Source organism: Lynx canadensis, chromosome E2 (assembly GCF_007474595.2).
Source record: "Lynx canadensis isolate LIC74 chromosome E2, mLynCan4.pri.v2, whole genome shotgun sequence".
NCBI lineage: Eukaryota > Metazoa > Chordata > Mammalia > Carnivora > Felidae > Lynx > Lynx canadensis.
This window is the reverse complement of record NC_044317.1, coordinates 2,027,812-2,043,536: the sequence shown is the minus strand read 5'-3', so window position 1 is coordinate 2,043,536 and position 15,725 is coordinate 2,027,812. Positions and strand designations below refer to the sequence as shown.

The 15,725-nt window shown below is 63.3% G+C and overlaps 2 protein-coding genes and 1 long non-coding RNA gene across 8 annotated transcripts in view; 1 reads left to right on the top strand and 2 right to left on the bottom strand.

Annotated features, from left to right (window-relative positions):
• The window catches only part of JPH3 (junctophilin 3), a 76,029-nt gene extending 73,228 nt beyond the window's left edge, over positions 1-2,801 (top strand). The window contains exons 4-5 of the mRNA XM_030298162.1: positions 180-1,078; positions 2,660-2,801. Of these exons, the coding sequence (XP_030154022.1) occupies positions 180-1,078; positions 2,660-2,740 (980 nt within the window). The 3' untranslated portion in view covers positions 2,741-2,801. The remainder of the gene's footprint in view (positions 1-179; positions 1,079-2,659) is intronic.
• On the bottom strand, positions 1,052-3,332 carry LOC115502618. The gene is made up of 3 exons (XR_003965146.1): positions 2,901-3,332; positions 2,641-2,736; positions 1,052-2,443 (listed from the first exon to the last, which is right to left on the bottom strand). It is a non-coding gene; the product is annotated as an uncharacterized LOC115502618 (long non-coding RNA).
• Positions 3,333-11,870: 8,538 nt separating this feature from the next.
• KLHDC4 (kelch domain containing 4) overlaps positions 11,871-15,725 on the bottom strand; it is a 54,005-nt gene continuing 50,150 nt past the window's right edge. For all 6 annotated transcript variants that reach the window (XM_030298859.1, XM_030298858.1, XM_030298861.1 and 3 more), the window contains 3 exons: positions 14,896-15,104; positions 13,986-14,388; positions 11,871-12,164 (listed from right to left, as the gene is read on the bottom strand). In XM_030298859.1, the coding sequence (XP_030154719.1) occupies positions 11,971-12,164; positions 13,986-14,388; positions 14,896-15,104 (806 nt within the window). In that variant the 3' untranslated portion in view covers positions 11,871-11,970. The remainder of the gene's footprint in view (positions 12,165-13,985; positions 14,389-14,895; positions 15,105-15,725) is intronic.

The window sequence follows — 15,725 nt, the reverse complement described above, 5'->3', positions numbered from 1 at the left end:
CGGGTCGGGGGCTCCCAGATCTGCGGCGCCCACCCCCCAGTGGAGAGTGCCCCGTTGCCTGTCGCCCTGGACCCAGGCCCCGTCTTGCTCCCCCGCAGCCCTCTGGTGAGGTCAGGCCTCACGAGGCACAGAGGGTCCGAGTAACCCAACCTCTGTGTGCTTCCTGCCCCCACATAAAGGGCTCGAGTACCAGCGGCCGAAGCACCCGATTTCCAGCAGTGACATCGAGGTGGCCTCCACGGGGACGCCCCTGCAGCAGGAGAGCCCCGAGCTGTACCGCAAAGGCACCACCCCCTCGGACCTGACCCCCGACGACAGCCCCCTGCAGAGCTTCCCCGCCAGCCCCACGGCCACCCCGCCCCCGGCCCCTGCCTCACGGAACAAGGTTGCCCACTTCTCCCGGCAGGTCTCTGTGGACGAGGAGCGAGGCGGGGACATCCAGATGCTCCTGGAGGGCCGGGGAGGGGACTATGCCCGCAACAGCTGGGGCGAGGAGAAGGCCGGCAGCTCCAGGGGCGTCCGCGGCGGCGCCCTCCGCAGCGGTCAGCCCGCAGACGACTTCCGCTCCCGGAGCTCGGGCCACAGGCAGCCCGGCAACCCCAAGTCCCGGGAGCGGCGGACGGAGTCGCCCCCCACCTTCTCCTGGACTTCCCACCACCGGACCGGCAACCCCGGCTCGGCGGGCGCCAAGCTGCTGGAGCTGGAGGAGGAGAAGTTGAGCAACTACGAGACGGAGATGAAACCGCTGCGGCGGATGGACTCGTGCGCGCAGGAGGCGCACCCCCAGAAGAGGCGCTCCAGCAGGGGCGGCGCCTGCCGGGGCCTGGGCGAGGACCACCGCCCCGAGGAGCGGGGCTTCGGGGCGCAGAGGCTGCGGTCCAAGCCCCAGAGCAAGGACGGCGCCAGGCCGGCCTCGTGCACGGAGCCCGCGGTGCAGAGGCTGGAGAGCCTGCGGCTGGGAGAGCGGGCTGAGCCGCGGCTGCTGCGCTGGGACCTGGCCTTCTCCCCGCCCCAGAAGTCCTCCCCGGTAGCGCTGGAGTCGGACGGAGAGGACGGGGACGAGCTCAAACCCAGCACGGTGAGTGGCGGCGCTGGCCCTGGGCCCGCGGTCAGCACGTGGCCGCCTCCAGCCGAGGGCTGGCTCCTTCCCTCCAGGAGGCCGGGGCGGGCGACGGGGTCCCCCTCCCTTTAGGTCTCAGAGAGGGCTGACCCCAGGCCTGACCCCAGCCGCCAAGGTGCGTGGGTGGTTCTGGAGGCGCCCAAACCAACTGGGCAGCCCAGGAGCCCCGTCCTCACCTAGACACCCCCGCGGTCCAGGAAGGTCAGCCCCTGCTCTGGTAAGGAGGCCGGGGCTCGCGCCTGCTTCCTCCCACGGAAGGCAGCGTGGAGGCACCTGGACTGCGTGGTGCCGGGGTGGGCCCACCCCCAGGAGGGACTTTCTGGGACCCTCTACCTGTGAGCAGACGTGTCCTGCCCCTCCCCCGGCTTCTCAGACCCACCCCGGGACTGATGCCCCCGTGTGCTCTGTGCCAGGACCTACGGCCCCAGTCCCTCAGGGCCTGATCACCTGGCCGAGTGCCACGTACCTGCCCCACGGGGACACTTCTGGGACCCCGCTGCGAGGCAGGGTCCGTGTCCACCGTCGGCCCCTGGAGGAGCTACACCACTGGCGTGTCAGGGCCCCGTGCTCCTTGAGAGAGACGCTTTCTGTGGACAGGTGCCCCCCGAGACCACCGTGAGCATCTTGAGAGCAGGCTGGTTCCTTAGTGCTCCTGCCTTCCCGCACCCAGGTCCCCCCAGACAGCAGCCCTGTGGTCGGCACTGGGAGCACCCGTGGGCTCGCTGCTCTGTCCCTGTCCCAGCAGCCAGAACCATCTGCACGCATCTGTATATGGAGCGTGTGCAGCGTGCGTGTGGTTACTTTTGGGAGCCAGATGACGGCCGGGGAAGGGACGTGGGAGGAGGTTCCAGATTTGGCCTCCTTCACCACGTTGGTGCTTCCCAATGAAGCTCCCTTGGGGTGAGGTGCCAGCCAGCGGCTGGCCTCCAGCCGGGCACCTGTATCTATTCCGTTGGGACGGCCGGTGTCCTGTGTCCTCCGAGGTCCTCTTGGGGTCAGCGCGGTGCCCTGTCCGATACGGTGGTCTCTGCACCCATCACCGCGGAGGCTCCAAGGAGAGCCGGGCCCAGGAGGCACCCGAACCTCTGCTCCAGGGACAGGAAAGGCCTGGAGGCGGCCGGTGGCCGGGCAGGGACAACACTTAGCACAGAGCTTGAGCGGCGACGGGGAAGGAGGCGCCTGCTGAGGCGCGTGTGCTTAAAGGCTCACTCGAGGGCTCGGACGTTGCCGGGTGGTGTGGGCTCTCGGGCTGAATGCTGGGGCCGTCCTGGGTGGGCCGCATCTGAAATCCCGGGCCGGTGTTCTCTCGTCCCAGTTGCGGGGCTGGGGGCGAAGGTTAATACCGGTGTGGGGATGCTGACTTAAAGCGACCTGGCGTGCTGGGAGGGAGGTCGGCACTGGGCATTCCGGGCCCAGTCGCTGCAGCTCGGGGAGCAGGAGGACCCTCTCCCGGACTTCGGTCGTCCTCTGGGAGCTCCTGGTTTGGGGGGGGGGCAGGGGCAGGCTGGGCGCGGGCTCACCTCTCCTGTCCTGTTGCAGGGCTCGGCCCCCATCCTGGTGGCCATGGTGATCTTGCTCAACATCGGAGTCGCCATCTTGTTTATTAACTTTTTCATCTGAGGAGACGTCGCGTGAGCAAAAACAGTGGTCGATGTACAAAAGGGGGACGTTAAAAAAAAAACAAAAAAAAAAACGACAGAAAGGAAAGGATGGTAACTCAGACGGCCGGACAACCACTTCTGAGACTTTTCACAGAACAATGTGATTGGGTATTACTCACAGTTTGCCTTTTTTTCTGGGTAATGTTTTTTGGATTTTAGCCAAAATTCTTTGCTTGTATAACACGATGCTGTGTGGCATGGCAGAAGGAGGCCAGCACGCCGACCCTCCAGCTTGGTGTGGAAAGGAAAGGGACCCCGGCAAATCAATGGCCAAAAAACAAAACGGTCACCGTCCTCGCCGCCATCACACTCCATCTGGGACTGGAAAAGGAGGCGGCCGGAGGAAGACCCCGGCGCGTCCAGCTGTGCCGTGAGGCTGAATGCGGGAAGTCTGTCACCTGCGCCGCTCCCCTGGGTCCTGGAATAGCGGGTGACAAGTAGGGGCGGGGGGCGGGGGGGGGAGTGGGCGCGCCTTCCCAGCAGGCAGCAGCCGAGGCCGCTTCCGGTTTTGAGTCTGTGCCGTGTACCTGAGGAAGCAGGGATCTGCCCCCTCCCCCACCACTCCCCCCTTCGTCCCACACCCCCAGCAGCAGTGGTGCGGACGGGACAGGGGGCAGGGAGCGCCGTGGGGCCACCTGGCTGCCACGCCCGGCTCCGAGTGTGCGGCCTTTCTCCACTTGGCATGCAGGATGTGTATCCCGGCTCCCCTGTCCCTGTCAGACGTCCGTGGCAGTGACCTGGCCCGCGGCGACATCATTCCCTCTCGCGGTCCCCGGGCACATGGGTTTTCACGTCTTTGTCCTGTGCCGGCCTCCACTTCCCCCACAGATATGCACACTCTTTCCAGATGCCTCGTTCATACTCCGGAGCTGGTCTGGGCCCAGGACAGGAATGTGGGTGAAACCCAGTGGCTTCAAAACACCTGAGCACTCGCTGCTGCCCCCTCTCCCCCAAAAGACACAACTCTGCCTTCTCGACCAATGTTGCACCATCATCCAAACGAGAGAACAAGGTTCCAGAATGTGCGGGCGCCCCGTGGTCCTAGCGCTGGAGCCAGCCCCGGCCAGGGCGTATGGACGTGTCTGTGGGGCATGGCCACGTCCATACCCCAGCCCCTGCGCTCACGCCCGGGACGGCCCTGACCGTGAGCTTCCACAGCCGTCCTGGGCACAGCCCGGCTATGGACTCTGCCTTGCTTTGCTTATGTTTAGCTGTTCCTCTGCTACCTTTCAAGCAGATTTCTTTACTACACTGCACTGGATTGCTATATTTTTAACCAGAAATAAACTAAAGATTAGAGCATGTTCCAGTAAAATCCAGTTTTATTTTTTCCGTTCTACATTCTCTCTCCCCATTTCTTCTCACAGTTTGGCTTAGTTTGGGGTCTTTTTGGGGAGTGGGGCACAGGAGAGGGAGGGTCCGTAAGAAATGCGTTTCTGGTAACGTTACTTTCTAAAGGGATATTACATCTTTTGTACATCTTACTCTCCGTTCTTTTTTAATATCGAGTGGTTGCTGCAGACCTGAAGTGAACCAAATAAAGATTCCTGCTCCTTGCAGCTCAGAACCCTCCATGTGGGACATGTGTTTTCTAACTGTTTGCACCTCTTCGTAAAGACCACAGCCTTTTGTACGTTCCGGTAACTGCACGACACCAAACGGTACCTCGGACCGCAGGTTACACACGCACGTGCCGCCCCGGGAGGAGATTAGGGAAGTGTGTGTGGCCCAGTGAAAGCAACATTGGTTTCATGCCCAGGGGCTCCCGCACAGGTGACTGGCTCGTGTCCCCTCACACGTCCAGCCCCTGCTACCACAGGTGTGAAAACCAGACTGCACACCCGGGGTATCCCAGCGGATCCCACCGAGACCACCGCTCCGGGTCTGAGAGAGTCTAGAAGCCGATTAAGGAGCGGGACAGCTCGGCACGGGGGAGTGCTCCTGCTCGCCTGGCGGGCTGGGCTCGTCCTACCGGCCCAGAGGCCCAGCTTTTCCCAGTGGCTGTGCCAGTCCCGGGCCGGGGCCAGAGCAGCCGACCTCCTCCCGTGCGCTCCCGGTGGACGTGCACGCACAGCAACACCAGGCCACGAGGGACGTGTGGGTCAGGGCCGGCCCCCAGGGGGGTACAAAGTGACAAGTTTTAATTAGTCCCAGAGCCACCTCGTGAGAGTCCTTTCCTCCCCTGACAGCTGCTTCCACGCTCTGGACGTGAACGCCAGAGGCAGAGATGCTGAGCCAGGGCCTGTGGGTAGGTGGGGCCGAGAGGCACCGCTCCACACCCCCCCTCGCGCCGCCCTCCCGAGGCTGGGAAACCTGCACTCACACCCTCCACCCCACCCCCCACCCCGGGGTCCTCAGGCGACTCGTCTGTGCCCACAGTCCGCCTTCACCAACGTGAGGAAACTCGCACACTGGGTTACTTGTGCTTCTGGGCACGTGCTCGATGCCCGAAGCACTCGGGTGACTTCGGGCACGTGAAGAACGATCCATTCTTCCAAGCTCCCTGATCAACAGCACCCAGGATTCCTAAAGACACAGAGCAGGGATGTGACACACGAGCCCGCGAACTTGCAAAGAGGACGTCGACGCGGAAAACCTGCGGGTAGCCACGGCAGTGCGACGCCTGCTGCCAAAACCACTCTCCCGAGAAGTCCACAACCACGTTTACCAGACCACGAACTCCCGTGTTGCAACTGCCACACAGGCGCTGAGCAAACACGTACACTGTAGGATGACGGGCTCCCCAGCGGGGCAGGAAGAGCACGGGCCGGGCTCCCCCGTCCCCGGACGCCCCTCGGTGCCAGGCTGGGGGCCCCGGGCACCCAACCCCTGACGTCCCAACCTGGCCCTAGAAATGCTCCCTCTTGTACCGTCCACAAGTCCCGGTCTGGACAGTAGATTCCGCGGCCGCCCCACTTGAAGCCAGATGACGTGACCGAGGGCCCCGAGCAGACGCATCACGGGCTTGACCTAGATGAACATCTGGGGGACTAATGGAAATAAAGTGGTGTTCACGTTTTTCAGTTTGGGATCTCGGCCACCTCGCTCTCATCTCCCCCCGGCTCCGCACCAGTGCTGCCACTGCGGGCAGGGGTCCCCTCCGAGGTGAATCTCACACCTGTAGGTGGACGCCAGGTGCCCAAAGCGGCCTCCTCCGGGAGAGGTGCTCGCTTCGCCCCCACATGCACAGGACGACACCTCTCAAGACGGAGGGGAGGGGAGAGGAGGGCCGGCCTCCACTCGGCATCAGTAATCCCGCTTTCTCCGGCTCAAAGAGGTCTCGTCTTCCGGGTTTTCTTGCCTTCGGTCTCAGAAACTTAAAGGTGCCTACTAGATTTGAAGGCCTCTATGTCCGTAGCTGCACGTGCTGCCGACCCTACAATTAACGGACGGCACTGAGGACCGCCGACGATGTCTCGCGTTTCCACTGGGTCTTGCCTGGACAGGACCTGCTCGTGTCAGTAAAGCGTAAAAGTGATTCCAGACAAGAAACGGGAAGAAGGGTGAAGTGCTCTTGTCGGAAAACCAAGGTGTCTCTTAGTTTTGTTCCCTGCCCGGGGAACCGTGTGTCACGCGATACCGTCCGTAAGCAAAGACTAGAAAAACGACCCGTCCCCAAGTGTCCTCAAGATCTGTCCCTGAGAAGTGTCGCTAATTCAGCCTTAAAAGCAAGAAAAAGTGCAGTTGCCTTTGTTGAAAAACAAAACAGCGAAGCTGTATTTTTGCCATGTTCCCATACGCCGGGACGGTCTGAAAGCTGTGGGAAGCACAGGTGGCCGTCACCGGAAGGCTGCGGAAGAGGGCGGGGGGCGCGCGGGCACCTGGAGGCGCTGCACTCGGGTGGCGCTCAGACCGTGAAAGCCCCCGAGGGCGCAGAAGCACCTCGCCGCGGGATGGCCGCGTGCTCTCCACCACCGGAGGCCGCGAGCCAGGAACCGAGGGCGCCTCTGCCCGAGAACCCACGTGGAGGGGGCCTGACGCACACGTGGGCAGCCACGTTCCAGCCTGTTCCTCGGCCTCAGAGGGGCAGGCAGCCCTGCCAGGAGGGGCGGATCCACGTGTGGCCGCGAGCAGTCCAGGGCGCGTCTGGGTGCGGCGGCCCGCGCCTGGGGCTTCGGGGACGGCAGGGAGCGGCACACCTCACACCTACCTCATCTCCGTCCGCCCCTAACACTCCCCCCGCCGCCGTGTGTGCGCACGCCCTCCCCGCCGCCCCCACAGACGCGCGTGCGGGCCTCTGGCCGTGCGGCCTCCAGCTGGTGCCACGAGGACCGCGGCAGCCCCGGCCCAGAGAGGCAGGAGGCCCCAGGGGATGGCGAGACGGGTCCCGGCCGGGCCCTCACTCCCCTCCACCTTGCCGGTAGCACCTGCCGCGGCGACTCACCCCACGCCTGCATCGAAGGTCGGACAGAGACGGGCACCCGAGCTGCTCGAGCACGCGTGAGGACACACGTCGCAGACGAAGGGCCTTCCACCAGACACTCCTCAACCGCGTCTCCCTCCCCAGCCACGATCGGCTCCCTGCGGGGCGCACCACGCAGCCGAGTGCGGCTCAGGGACAGGCACGCCCGCCAGCGGCCTGTGGAAGGCGGGACGGGGCAGGAAGGGGGCTGCTCTCCAGTCCACCCGGCCCGGGCTGCCCCGCGGGGGGGCAGGTTCAGGGAGGAGACCGGTCTGCGGGCGCGCCCCACGACCCCCGAGCGGGCCCTGCGCTGGCCAAGCACGGTCACTGCCTCCACCAGGGCGGCGTGGCCTGCTTCTCCCGCCCCTGCACCCGCTGCTGGTGGCCGGCCCTCGGCGCTCGCCCGTGAGCGCCGAGCCGCTGGTGCGTCCCGTGCACTCAGCTGAACCCCACCGTCCTCTCCGGCCGACCCCGCCTATGTGCCCCATTCGCCACGTCCAAAGAAAGCCCACCCGGTGTAATGTAGCCTGACAGAAATACCGCCCTCACCGCCCGGGTGAGCAGCGTGTGAAACCCGGCCCTCACGCCAGACAGCAGGCCGCTGACCCTGACACAGATGCCTTTTCGCGAGTTCTAACCGAAACCGGTCTCGATCTGCATTTTCTTTTTTCCACCTTTTCCCCTGGTGCATGTAAACTGTTTGTTAACACAGTGCAATCATTTGTGCATTGACGAAAAGGGAATGTCGACTATGTTCTGATTCTTCTTACTGACGAAGCAGCTAAAAATGTTACCTCGCCATTTTATCTTTTAGCTGGAAAAAATAGCTTGGTTACTTACAAAATGAAAATTCAATACTTTTCTTTAATGAATGTAACAGTTTGAGTCCTACCACTATTCTGTATTTCGCTCTCTGAAAGCAAGGGCCGCTGTCCAGGTTTGAAAACATTTTGCTCCTTTTAGTAATAAACATCATCGTTTGACAGCTGTGGGTTCTCTGCATCGTCTCCTCACAAGCCAGGGTCTTTATCACGGGGTCCTTCTCCTGCCCAAAGTCTGAGATGGATAAACGCAAATCCCGCTCGGGGCGGAGCTCTGGCGGGAGAGCGCTGTGGGCAGGGGCGGAGCGCAGCCCCACCTCCCCGAGCCCGCCCTGCCCCCGGCGCCCCCCCCTCCCCTGTGCTAGTCCCCAGGGGCCTCACGGCATAGTTTTGTCCCACCTGTTTTGATTTTCTTAACCTTCAACATCCACGCTTCTTGTGGGGAGCGTCCCCGGCCTTTCTTTCCGACTGGAGTTTCCCCCACCCCCGGATCCCCCCCCCAACACACACACACCTGGGCCTTCCCAGGCCCGCCCCCACACTGCTCAGGTCCGGTCCAGAGGACGACGACAGGCCCCGGCCCCACACCCGCTCGACACCAGCAAACCAGGCCCAGCACCGGATGCGCCCGCGGCGCTCCCCACGCGCCGATGGCTTACATCCTTGGCCCCTGGCTGTGCTGGTTGGTGCCTCGGCTGCCCACGGGACACCGTGGTCACACTGCGGTCACACCGCCGGTGGGTGACCAGACCCAGCTGGAACCCGGCACTGCTAAAGCTCTCTCCCAAGACAGCAACGAGGTGCCTGTGGCCTACGACTCAGGAGCTCCCTGGGCCAAGTAAGATAACGCTGGTCTCTGGTGACCAAAGGCCTGCACACAGCTTGCTTCCCACTTTCAAACATCCAGGAAAAGAGCAGTTACTAGAAAGCCCCTTCAGTGCTCATGCAACTTACCAGTGGACAGACGAATCTCACGCTCCCTCGAGCCGAAGCCAACCACCCCCTCCCCCGTGCTAGGGAGCGGCTGCCCCCTCTGCAGCCCCCGCTCAACACCGTGTCACCACCTCCTCACCCCAGCACGCTTGGGGGGGCTGGTTCCCAAGTGTGACCTCACTTGTGTCACCTGCTCTGAACCTGAGCTCGAGCCTCACCTCCCCCGGGGGGGCTGCCTGAGGGTCCCTCTAGCCCCAAGGGATGGCCCTGCGGAGATCATCTGTCACCGGCAGGGCCTGGCCAGCCTCTGGCCCTTCCATGAAGCTGTCAGCCGGCCACTGACTCCTCGCTTGTACGACTTGGTTTACAAACAAAAAGCAAAACAGAACAAAAAACCCACAACGTGTTAAACTGCAATAAACACCACTACTGCGCCTTTTAGAAACAAACAGAAAGCGCTTTGAATGATGAGGATTTCCGGGCTTAATTGGTGGTTTCCTTAGTTTTTGTTCAATTCAACCCAAGGCCAGAAACCTCCCACCTCTGACCAACTACCCTCTGGCAGCAGGACCCAGAGCGCCGCCACCACTCCTGGGACTTGGGGACACGGAGAACTACTCACACTCAAACCCCCACTGACCCCGCTCACGCAGCTCTGCCAAGTCGGGGGGGGGGGGGGGGGGCGTGGCCAGCTGACGCAGCCTAAGAGAAGGGGGTGGGTGGTGCGGGGCTTACCAACAGCTCAGCCCACCGAGGAGCAGACGATACAGGTGTACGATCGCGGGGCCCTCGCTGACCCGAATACAGCCGTTTCCAGCTGTTCCGGCTCCAGCACCCACCGGCAATGGAGGCCCCCGGCTTCAGACGGGCCACTCGTGCCCGTGGTGGCCCTCAGGGGTCCAGAACATCCAGCTGGGCACACCAGTCACCAACAGAGAACTGGGGTGTGCTGGTCCCGCTCCTGGGGGGCTCTCGCGGCCCTAGAACGCATCCTTTGCCTCTCCTGCCGCTCAACATCTAAGGTGCACCTTACCTGGCGTCTCCATCACAGCAAGGAGGCAGCAGAGGCGAGAGCGGCTGTTTACCCGTGTGAACTCAAACCAAGCTTCTAGCAACAACCCTACGGACACGACAGCAAAACAGACTTGTCTGTATGAGGAGTTTCTTCTTCGGGAAATCTGTTGGATTCAAAAACATCCTCTTCCCTCAAACCTGCCGTGTCACCTCAACCAGGAGGATGAGACACCGGCCTCTGAAACAGAAACCTGAGGCAGAGCCGGCAAGCCCTTCCGACAACCTCCTCCTAACGCAGCGGCCAGGAGAGCAGCAGCTGCACGGTGGGGGCTGGAGGGCACGTCGCAGGAGCGGGCAGCGTGGGCCCCGGGAGGACCCGGGAGGTCCGCGCACCAGCCATGGCGTTCCGCCAGCCCTGCCTGAGAATCTTCCGGCTAGATTCCGCCCAGAGTATCCAAGGAAGGCCCAGACTGCCCCAGCAGCCAAGAGGGGTGCCGCTGATACGCCACCCGAGCCAGAGCGCCAGCTTTTCTAGCCAACCCAGCCCCCGTTGGCCAAGGGGTGCCGTGCTGCCCGACAGCCACACTGGCCTCTCTCCGATGGCCGGGGCTCCGGTGGGCACCCCCCAGAGGCAGGCTTCCCATTTCTGAGCTGCTGGTGAGAGCACACCCTGGCGGGTCCTGCTACAGAGCAGCGTGCAAGTCCGACGAGAGTGGTCGCACCGGGCACCATGAGGAGGCGAGGTGGGGCGAGGGGCTGCTGCTGGGGCACGTCAGCCCTCCTCCTTCCACAGAAGCCTTGCTAGGACGGGCCCTGCTCCGCCACCCGCGGCATTCCCACGCTGGTCTGTGAGCGTCCCAGCAACGGACAGGATGGCCTGGTCCAGGACACAAATGGGCTGATCCTGTTACTACACACTAAGATACTACTTTCCCGTTACTGCAACTATCGAAGATAAAAAAGGCACCAAGTGTGAATTCAAACCTAACATCTGACCCCAGTTATACCAATGAAACCTGGTCTCTGGCCATCAACCCTGGAGCAGGCCCCAGACGGCGTGCGAGCAGTCCGCAGGCCTCCCCCGCGACGGACTCCCGCTCCAGAGGCGCTGGATGGCGACACCGCGTGCAGACAGCGGGGTCCCTCCCCCTGGCTTCCCCTCCTCCGGTCACTTTGCCGAGGACAACCTGGGGGCTGACCGGGAAAGGAGCAGGGGTGGCCCCACCATCTCTTCCCAGGAAACGCTAACGGAGCGGCTCTGAGTCGGGTCCGTGGGCTCACAGACCCCCGAGCAAAGCCGGTGGCATGACAGCCACAGAGCCGACAGGAGCTTTACTTCAGAGTCGGGCAGAGACACGACGCGTGGAAAGGTGGCTGGTGGGCTGCGACCGAGAACTTCCGGAAATCACAGCAGGGGCCTCCGGCCTGACGACGCACCGCCACGCGGGAAACCCCCGGCTCCTTGTCCGGCGGAAGGGAGATCGCCCGCAAAGCATAAGGCACCTCTCTGCCTCGTACTCACGGCACCGCCCCTGCCGCAGCTTTGCTCTACGTCGTCATGGCCCACGCCAACACCGCGGAAGGAGCCACACCACGCAGGATGCCCTGCAGCGCGGGGGGCACTCCCCGTCTTCAGACGGCAATGGCCTGGGCGTGGCGCCCAGCGTCATCCAGGGCGAGCCGGGCAGGTGCCACCGAGGGTCGTGGGCTCTTCCGTGGGGAAGAGGGGGAGGCAGGCGGGGCGGGCAGGCAGCCGCAGAGGCCACAGCTCACTGGCTGACAGGGTGAACACCGGAGTTACAGAAACCATGTCGCGAGTGCGCTCTTCACTCAATCAAAAAAAGCGACCCGGCGCGGCCCAAACGTACTCGAAATACAAATGTTCTCGCAAAAACTTAGGCTCGCCTTGAGAGGGCGTCTACGAAGTAAAGCCACGTTTTAATAGAACTTTACTGAAGCATGAAAGTCTCTCATTACCAGCAAAAATCGGGGCTTTGGGAGCAAAGCGACCCCTGAGCTCTAGGTCCGGCAGGGGGTGCTTGGCTCCGGAGCTGCTCTGCCGTGGGTCTCCTGCCGCCCGGCGCCGACATGCGCACCACACTCACCCCCAGCCTCCCCGCCGCTGTCGCCACTGTCCTCGTCGTCACTTCCGCCCTCGGCGTCCTCGTCACTGTCTTCTTCTGACTCCGTCTCCTCCAGCCACTCCTGAGCTCCTTTAAATCAAAAGCGAACGTTCAAAACGTCAGTGCAGGGAGTTTCCAGCCTCTCATCAAGAAGCGCACCCTGGGGCGCCTGGGGGGCTCAGTCGGTTGAGCATCCGACTTTGGCTCAGGTCATGATCTCACGCTCGTGAGTTTAAGCCCCGCATCAGGCTCTGTGCTGACAGCTAGTAGCCTGGAGCCTGCTTCGGATTCTGTGTCTCTTTGCCCCTCCCCTGCTCACGCTATTTCTGTCTCAAAAACAAAATAAACATTAAAAAAAAAAAATTTTTTTTTTTTTTTTAAATAATCATGCTGTCAAAGTGAGCCTATGCCCCAGTACCTCTGGACACCGGAAGGAAACGCGTTGTTTTCTCCAGTTCTGAGCAGAGGCGAGGGGAGACGACGGAGAGCAGAAGCAAGGGGAGGCTGACTGAGAGCAGAGGCGAGGGGAGAGGATGGAGAGCAGAGACGAGGGGAGAGGATGGAGAGCAGAGGCAAGGGGAGGCTGACAGAGCGGAGGCAAGGGGAGAGGACGCAGAGGGGAGGGGAGAGGATGGGGAGCAGAGGCGAGGGGAGACTGAGAGCAGACGCGAGGGGAGACGACGGAGAGCAGAGGCGAGGGGAGACGACGGAGAGCAGAGGCGAGGGGAGACTGAGAGCAGAGGCGAGGGGAGACGACGGAGAGCAGAGGCGAGGGGAGACTGAGAGCAGAGGCGAGGGGAGACGACGGAGAGCAGAGGCGAGGGGAGACGACGGAGAGCAGAGGCGAGGGGAGACGACGGAGAGCAGAGGCGAGGGGAGACGACGGAGAGCAGAGGCGAGGGGAGGCTGACTGAGAGCAGAGGCGAGGGGAGACTGATGGAGAGCAGAGGCGAGGGGAGAGGATGGAGAGCAGAGGCGAGGGGAGAGGATGGAGAGCGGAGGCAAGGGGAGGCTGACAGAGCGGAGGCAAGGGGAGAGGACGCAGAGGGGAGGGGAGAGGATGGGGAGCAGAGGCGAGGGGAGACTGAGAGCAGAGGCGAGGGGGGGACGAAGGAGAGCAGAGGCGAGGGGAGAGAACTGAGAGCAGAGGTGAGGGGAGAGGATGGAGAGCAGAGGCGAGGGGAGGCTGAGAGCAGAGGCGAGGGGAGACTGATGGAGAGCAGAGGTGAGGGAGGACGACGGAGAGGGGAGAGGAGGGGATGGAGAGCAGAGGCAAAGGTATGAGACCCATCCCCCGGTCTCACCCTGCAGCCCCTGCTCTAACCTAGCCTCTCTGGAAAACTAAGGAACCTCGCAGGGCCACGCAGCGCCTTTCTCTGAAAGCGTGGACTCAAGCTCTGTTCAGTGTCCAGTGGCCAAGAAAGGAGTGGTGGCTGGCATCCAGCAGCCACCCGTGTACAACGTGGACGCGAGGGACCGAGCAGTGCGGGTCAGAGCAGAGGCGGCCTGGAGGTTCCCCCGGAAGGTGTCCCCCAGACGCCTGGTCTGCCCTCGCGTGTTCACAGAGGCTGCGGACATTGGACGAGGAGGCTCTGTGAGATCGGTTTTGCTACGACGCACCCCGAGAAGCACCGGGACGGGCCTGAGCCCCCCCCCCGCCCCCACGCAAAGCAGGCAGCCGCCCCCTCAGCTCCCAGAGCAGGGGCGGACGTACGCAGGAGGGGGCGCCTCGCCGTGACCAGGGCCCGCCCTCCGGGAGTGGCCACGGGTGAGGGCACGTGGGTCTTGCTCGCTGCAGGCTCCGTGGCACAGGGCAGATCTGAGTGGGCCCTCGTGGACAGATGGGACAGAGCCGCTTTCGTGGGGCTCCCGCCCCAACCTGCGGAGCATCTCCTCTCCACCCCAGCTCACCTGGGTCCGCCTCCACCAAGGCCGTCCACTCCTGCATCTTGTGGAGATCCAGGCAGTACAGGTCACCGAGGGTGACCTGGCGGTCACCTGCCTCAAACATGCCCCCGTACAGGTAGAGCCGCCCGTGCTTCACGGCCAGCATGGCGTTGGAGCGGGGACCGGGCTCCACCACGGGGCCACCGGCTTCGTCGGGGCTGTCCTCCTCCTCGGACTGTGGCTGTCCCGCCGGGACCGGGGTGGCAAGAACCTGTTTAATGGTGACCACGGTCCCGTCCTCTGCGACCACCTCTCTGACCACCTCCGGGGGCTCCTGGGCACCGGCCCCCCCGCGCTCCTGCTTGTCGGCACCTTCGGGCTCTGCTTTTCTGCCCCTCCTCCGTTTCCTCTTCTCTGACTTAGGTCCCTGTCGGAAAAAGCAAGGCCGTGCACTTCAGGGGCGGCCGGCGGTCAGCGGGCAGCGTCCTCGAGCGACGTGGGGTGCGAGGGCGACTGGGCCACGTGGCGGAAGCCCCCTGCCCTAATCTGCCCGTTCAGGCTGCGGGCACAGAGTCTCTACCTGGTGGGACCCCTCAGGGCAAAGGGCAGGGGGGCCACGAGTCCAGACCCCAGCCGCACGTCTGCCTGATCCCCGGCAGAGGCGCCAAAGCTCTCCAACCAGGGAGGGGTCTCTGGCCGAGTGGGCCACCTCCTGAGGCCTCAAGGCCCCTGGCGCCAGCAACTCCTCTAGACCTGAAGTCCCAGGGGGACCCCAGTGCCGGACGGCCTGCCCCTGCCCACAATGACGGCAAAGACACTGAGAGCTCCCGGGGAGCCCCACAGAGGGACGGGGAGGTGGGGCGGTGGGGAGCACAACAGGGCTGCGTGTCTGACGTACGACCGCCCCGGCACGTGCTCAGGAGCACGGCTCTACCTTCAGCTGCCCCGCAAACCAGCGGTTCCTGGTGGCGTCATAGAAGTGCAGGTCATTGAGGAAGTCCCCCTCCAGGCTCTCCTCCTCTTCCTCGTCACACACGCCCCCAAACAGCAGCGTCTGATGATTCGGGGTCACGGCCACCGAAAAGCCAGACCTCGGGGTGGGCTTGGCTCCCGCAGGGTTAATACGCATCCATCCCCACTTGCCTGTCGGAGAGAGGACGTGGGGTAAGCGAGCTCTGGCCACGGGCACCCCCAGTGTCCCCCGGCCTCCGGTGACCGGCACACGAGCGGAAACACAAGACTGCAGGCAAAAGCGCACCGAGTTTACTGATTTTGATCCCTCTGCAGAAACCTGACACGGTTCAACGCGCCCCAGAGGTTGACCCTTCCCCTGAAGGTCCTGCGCGGTGTCCCCAGGGCCCCGCTGACACCACCTCCGCCGAGCGCTTCCCAGCTTGGCGCACGGGGCGCGTGCCAGGAGACCCTCACGCCGTGCCCTCCCCGCAGTGAGGACCACTGTCCCAGGGCCGCTGCTCAGAGGCGCAGATGCCCCAGCTCTCCCCAGGAGACCTCCACACCGCACTCCTCTCTCGGCACCTGCAAGATTCACATGGTATAAAACCCTCAAGACGTGACCTAGTGTGAAGCGTGGGGAAACGTCCTCCCGCCGCGTCTAGAGAAAGGAACGGCGATTTTTCCTACGGTGAGCGTTTAAGAAAAGCTTAACGGAAGCGACAAATGGCCATGGTGGGCCAGCGGTTGTTCCTCAGCACACAGCCCGGGGGTCGGGGGGCACCCACTGCTGGGCCACAAGATCAACCTGTC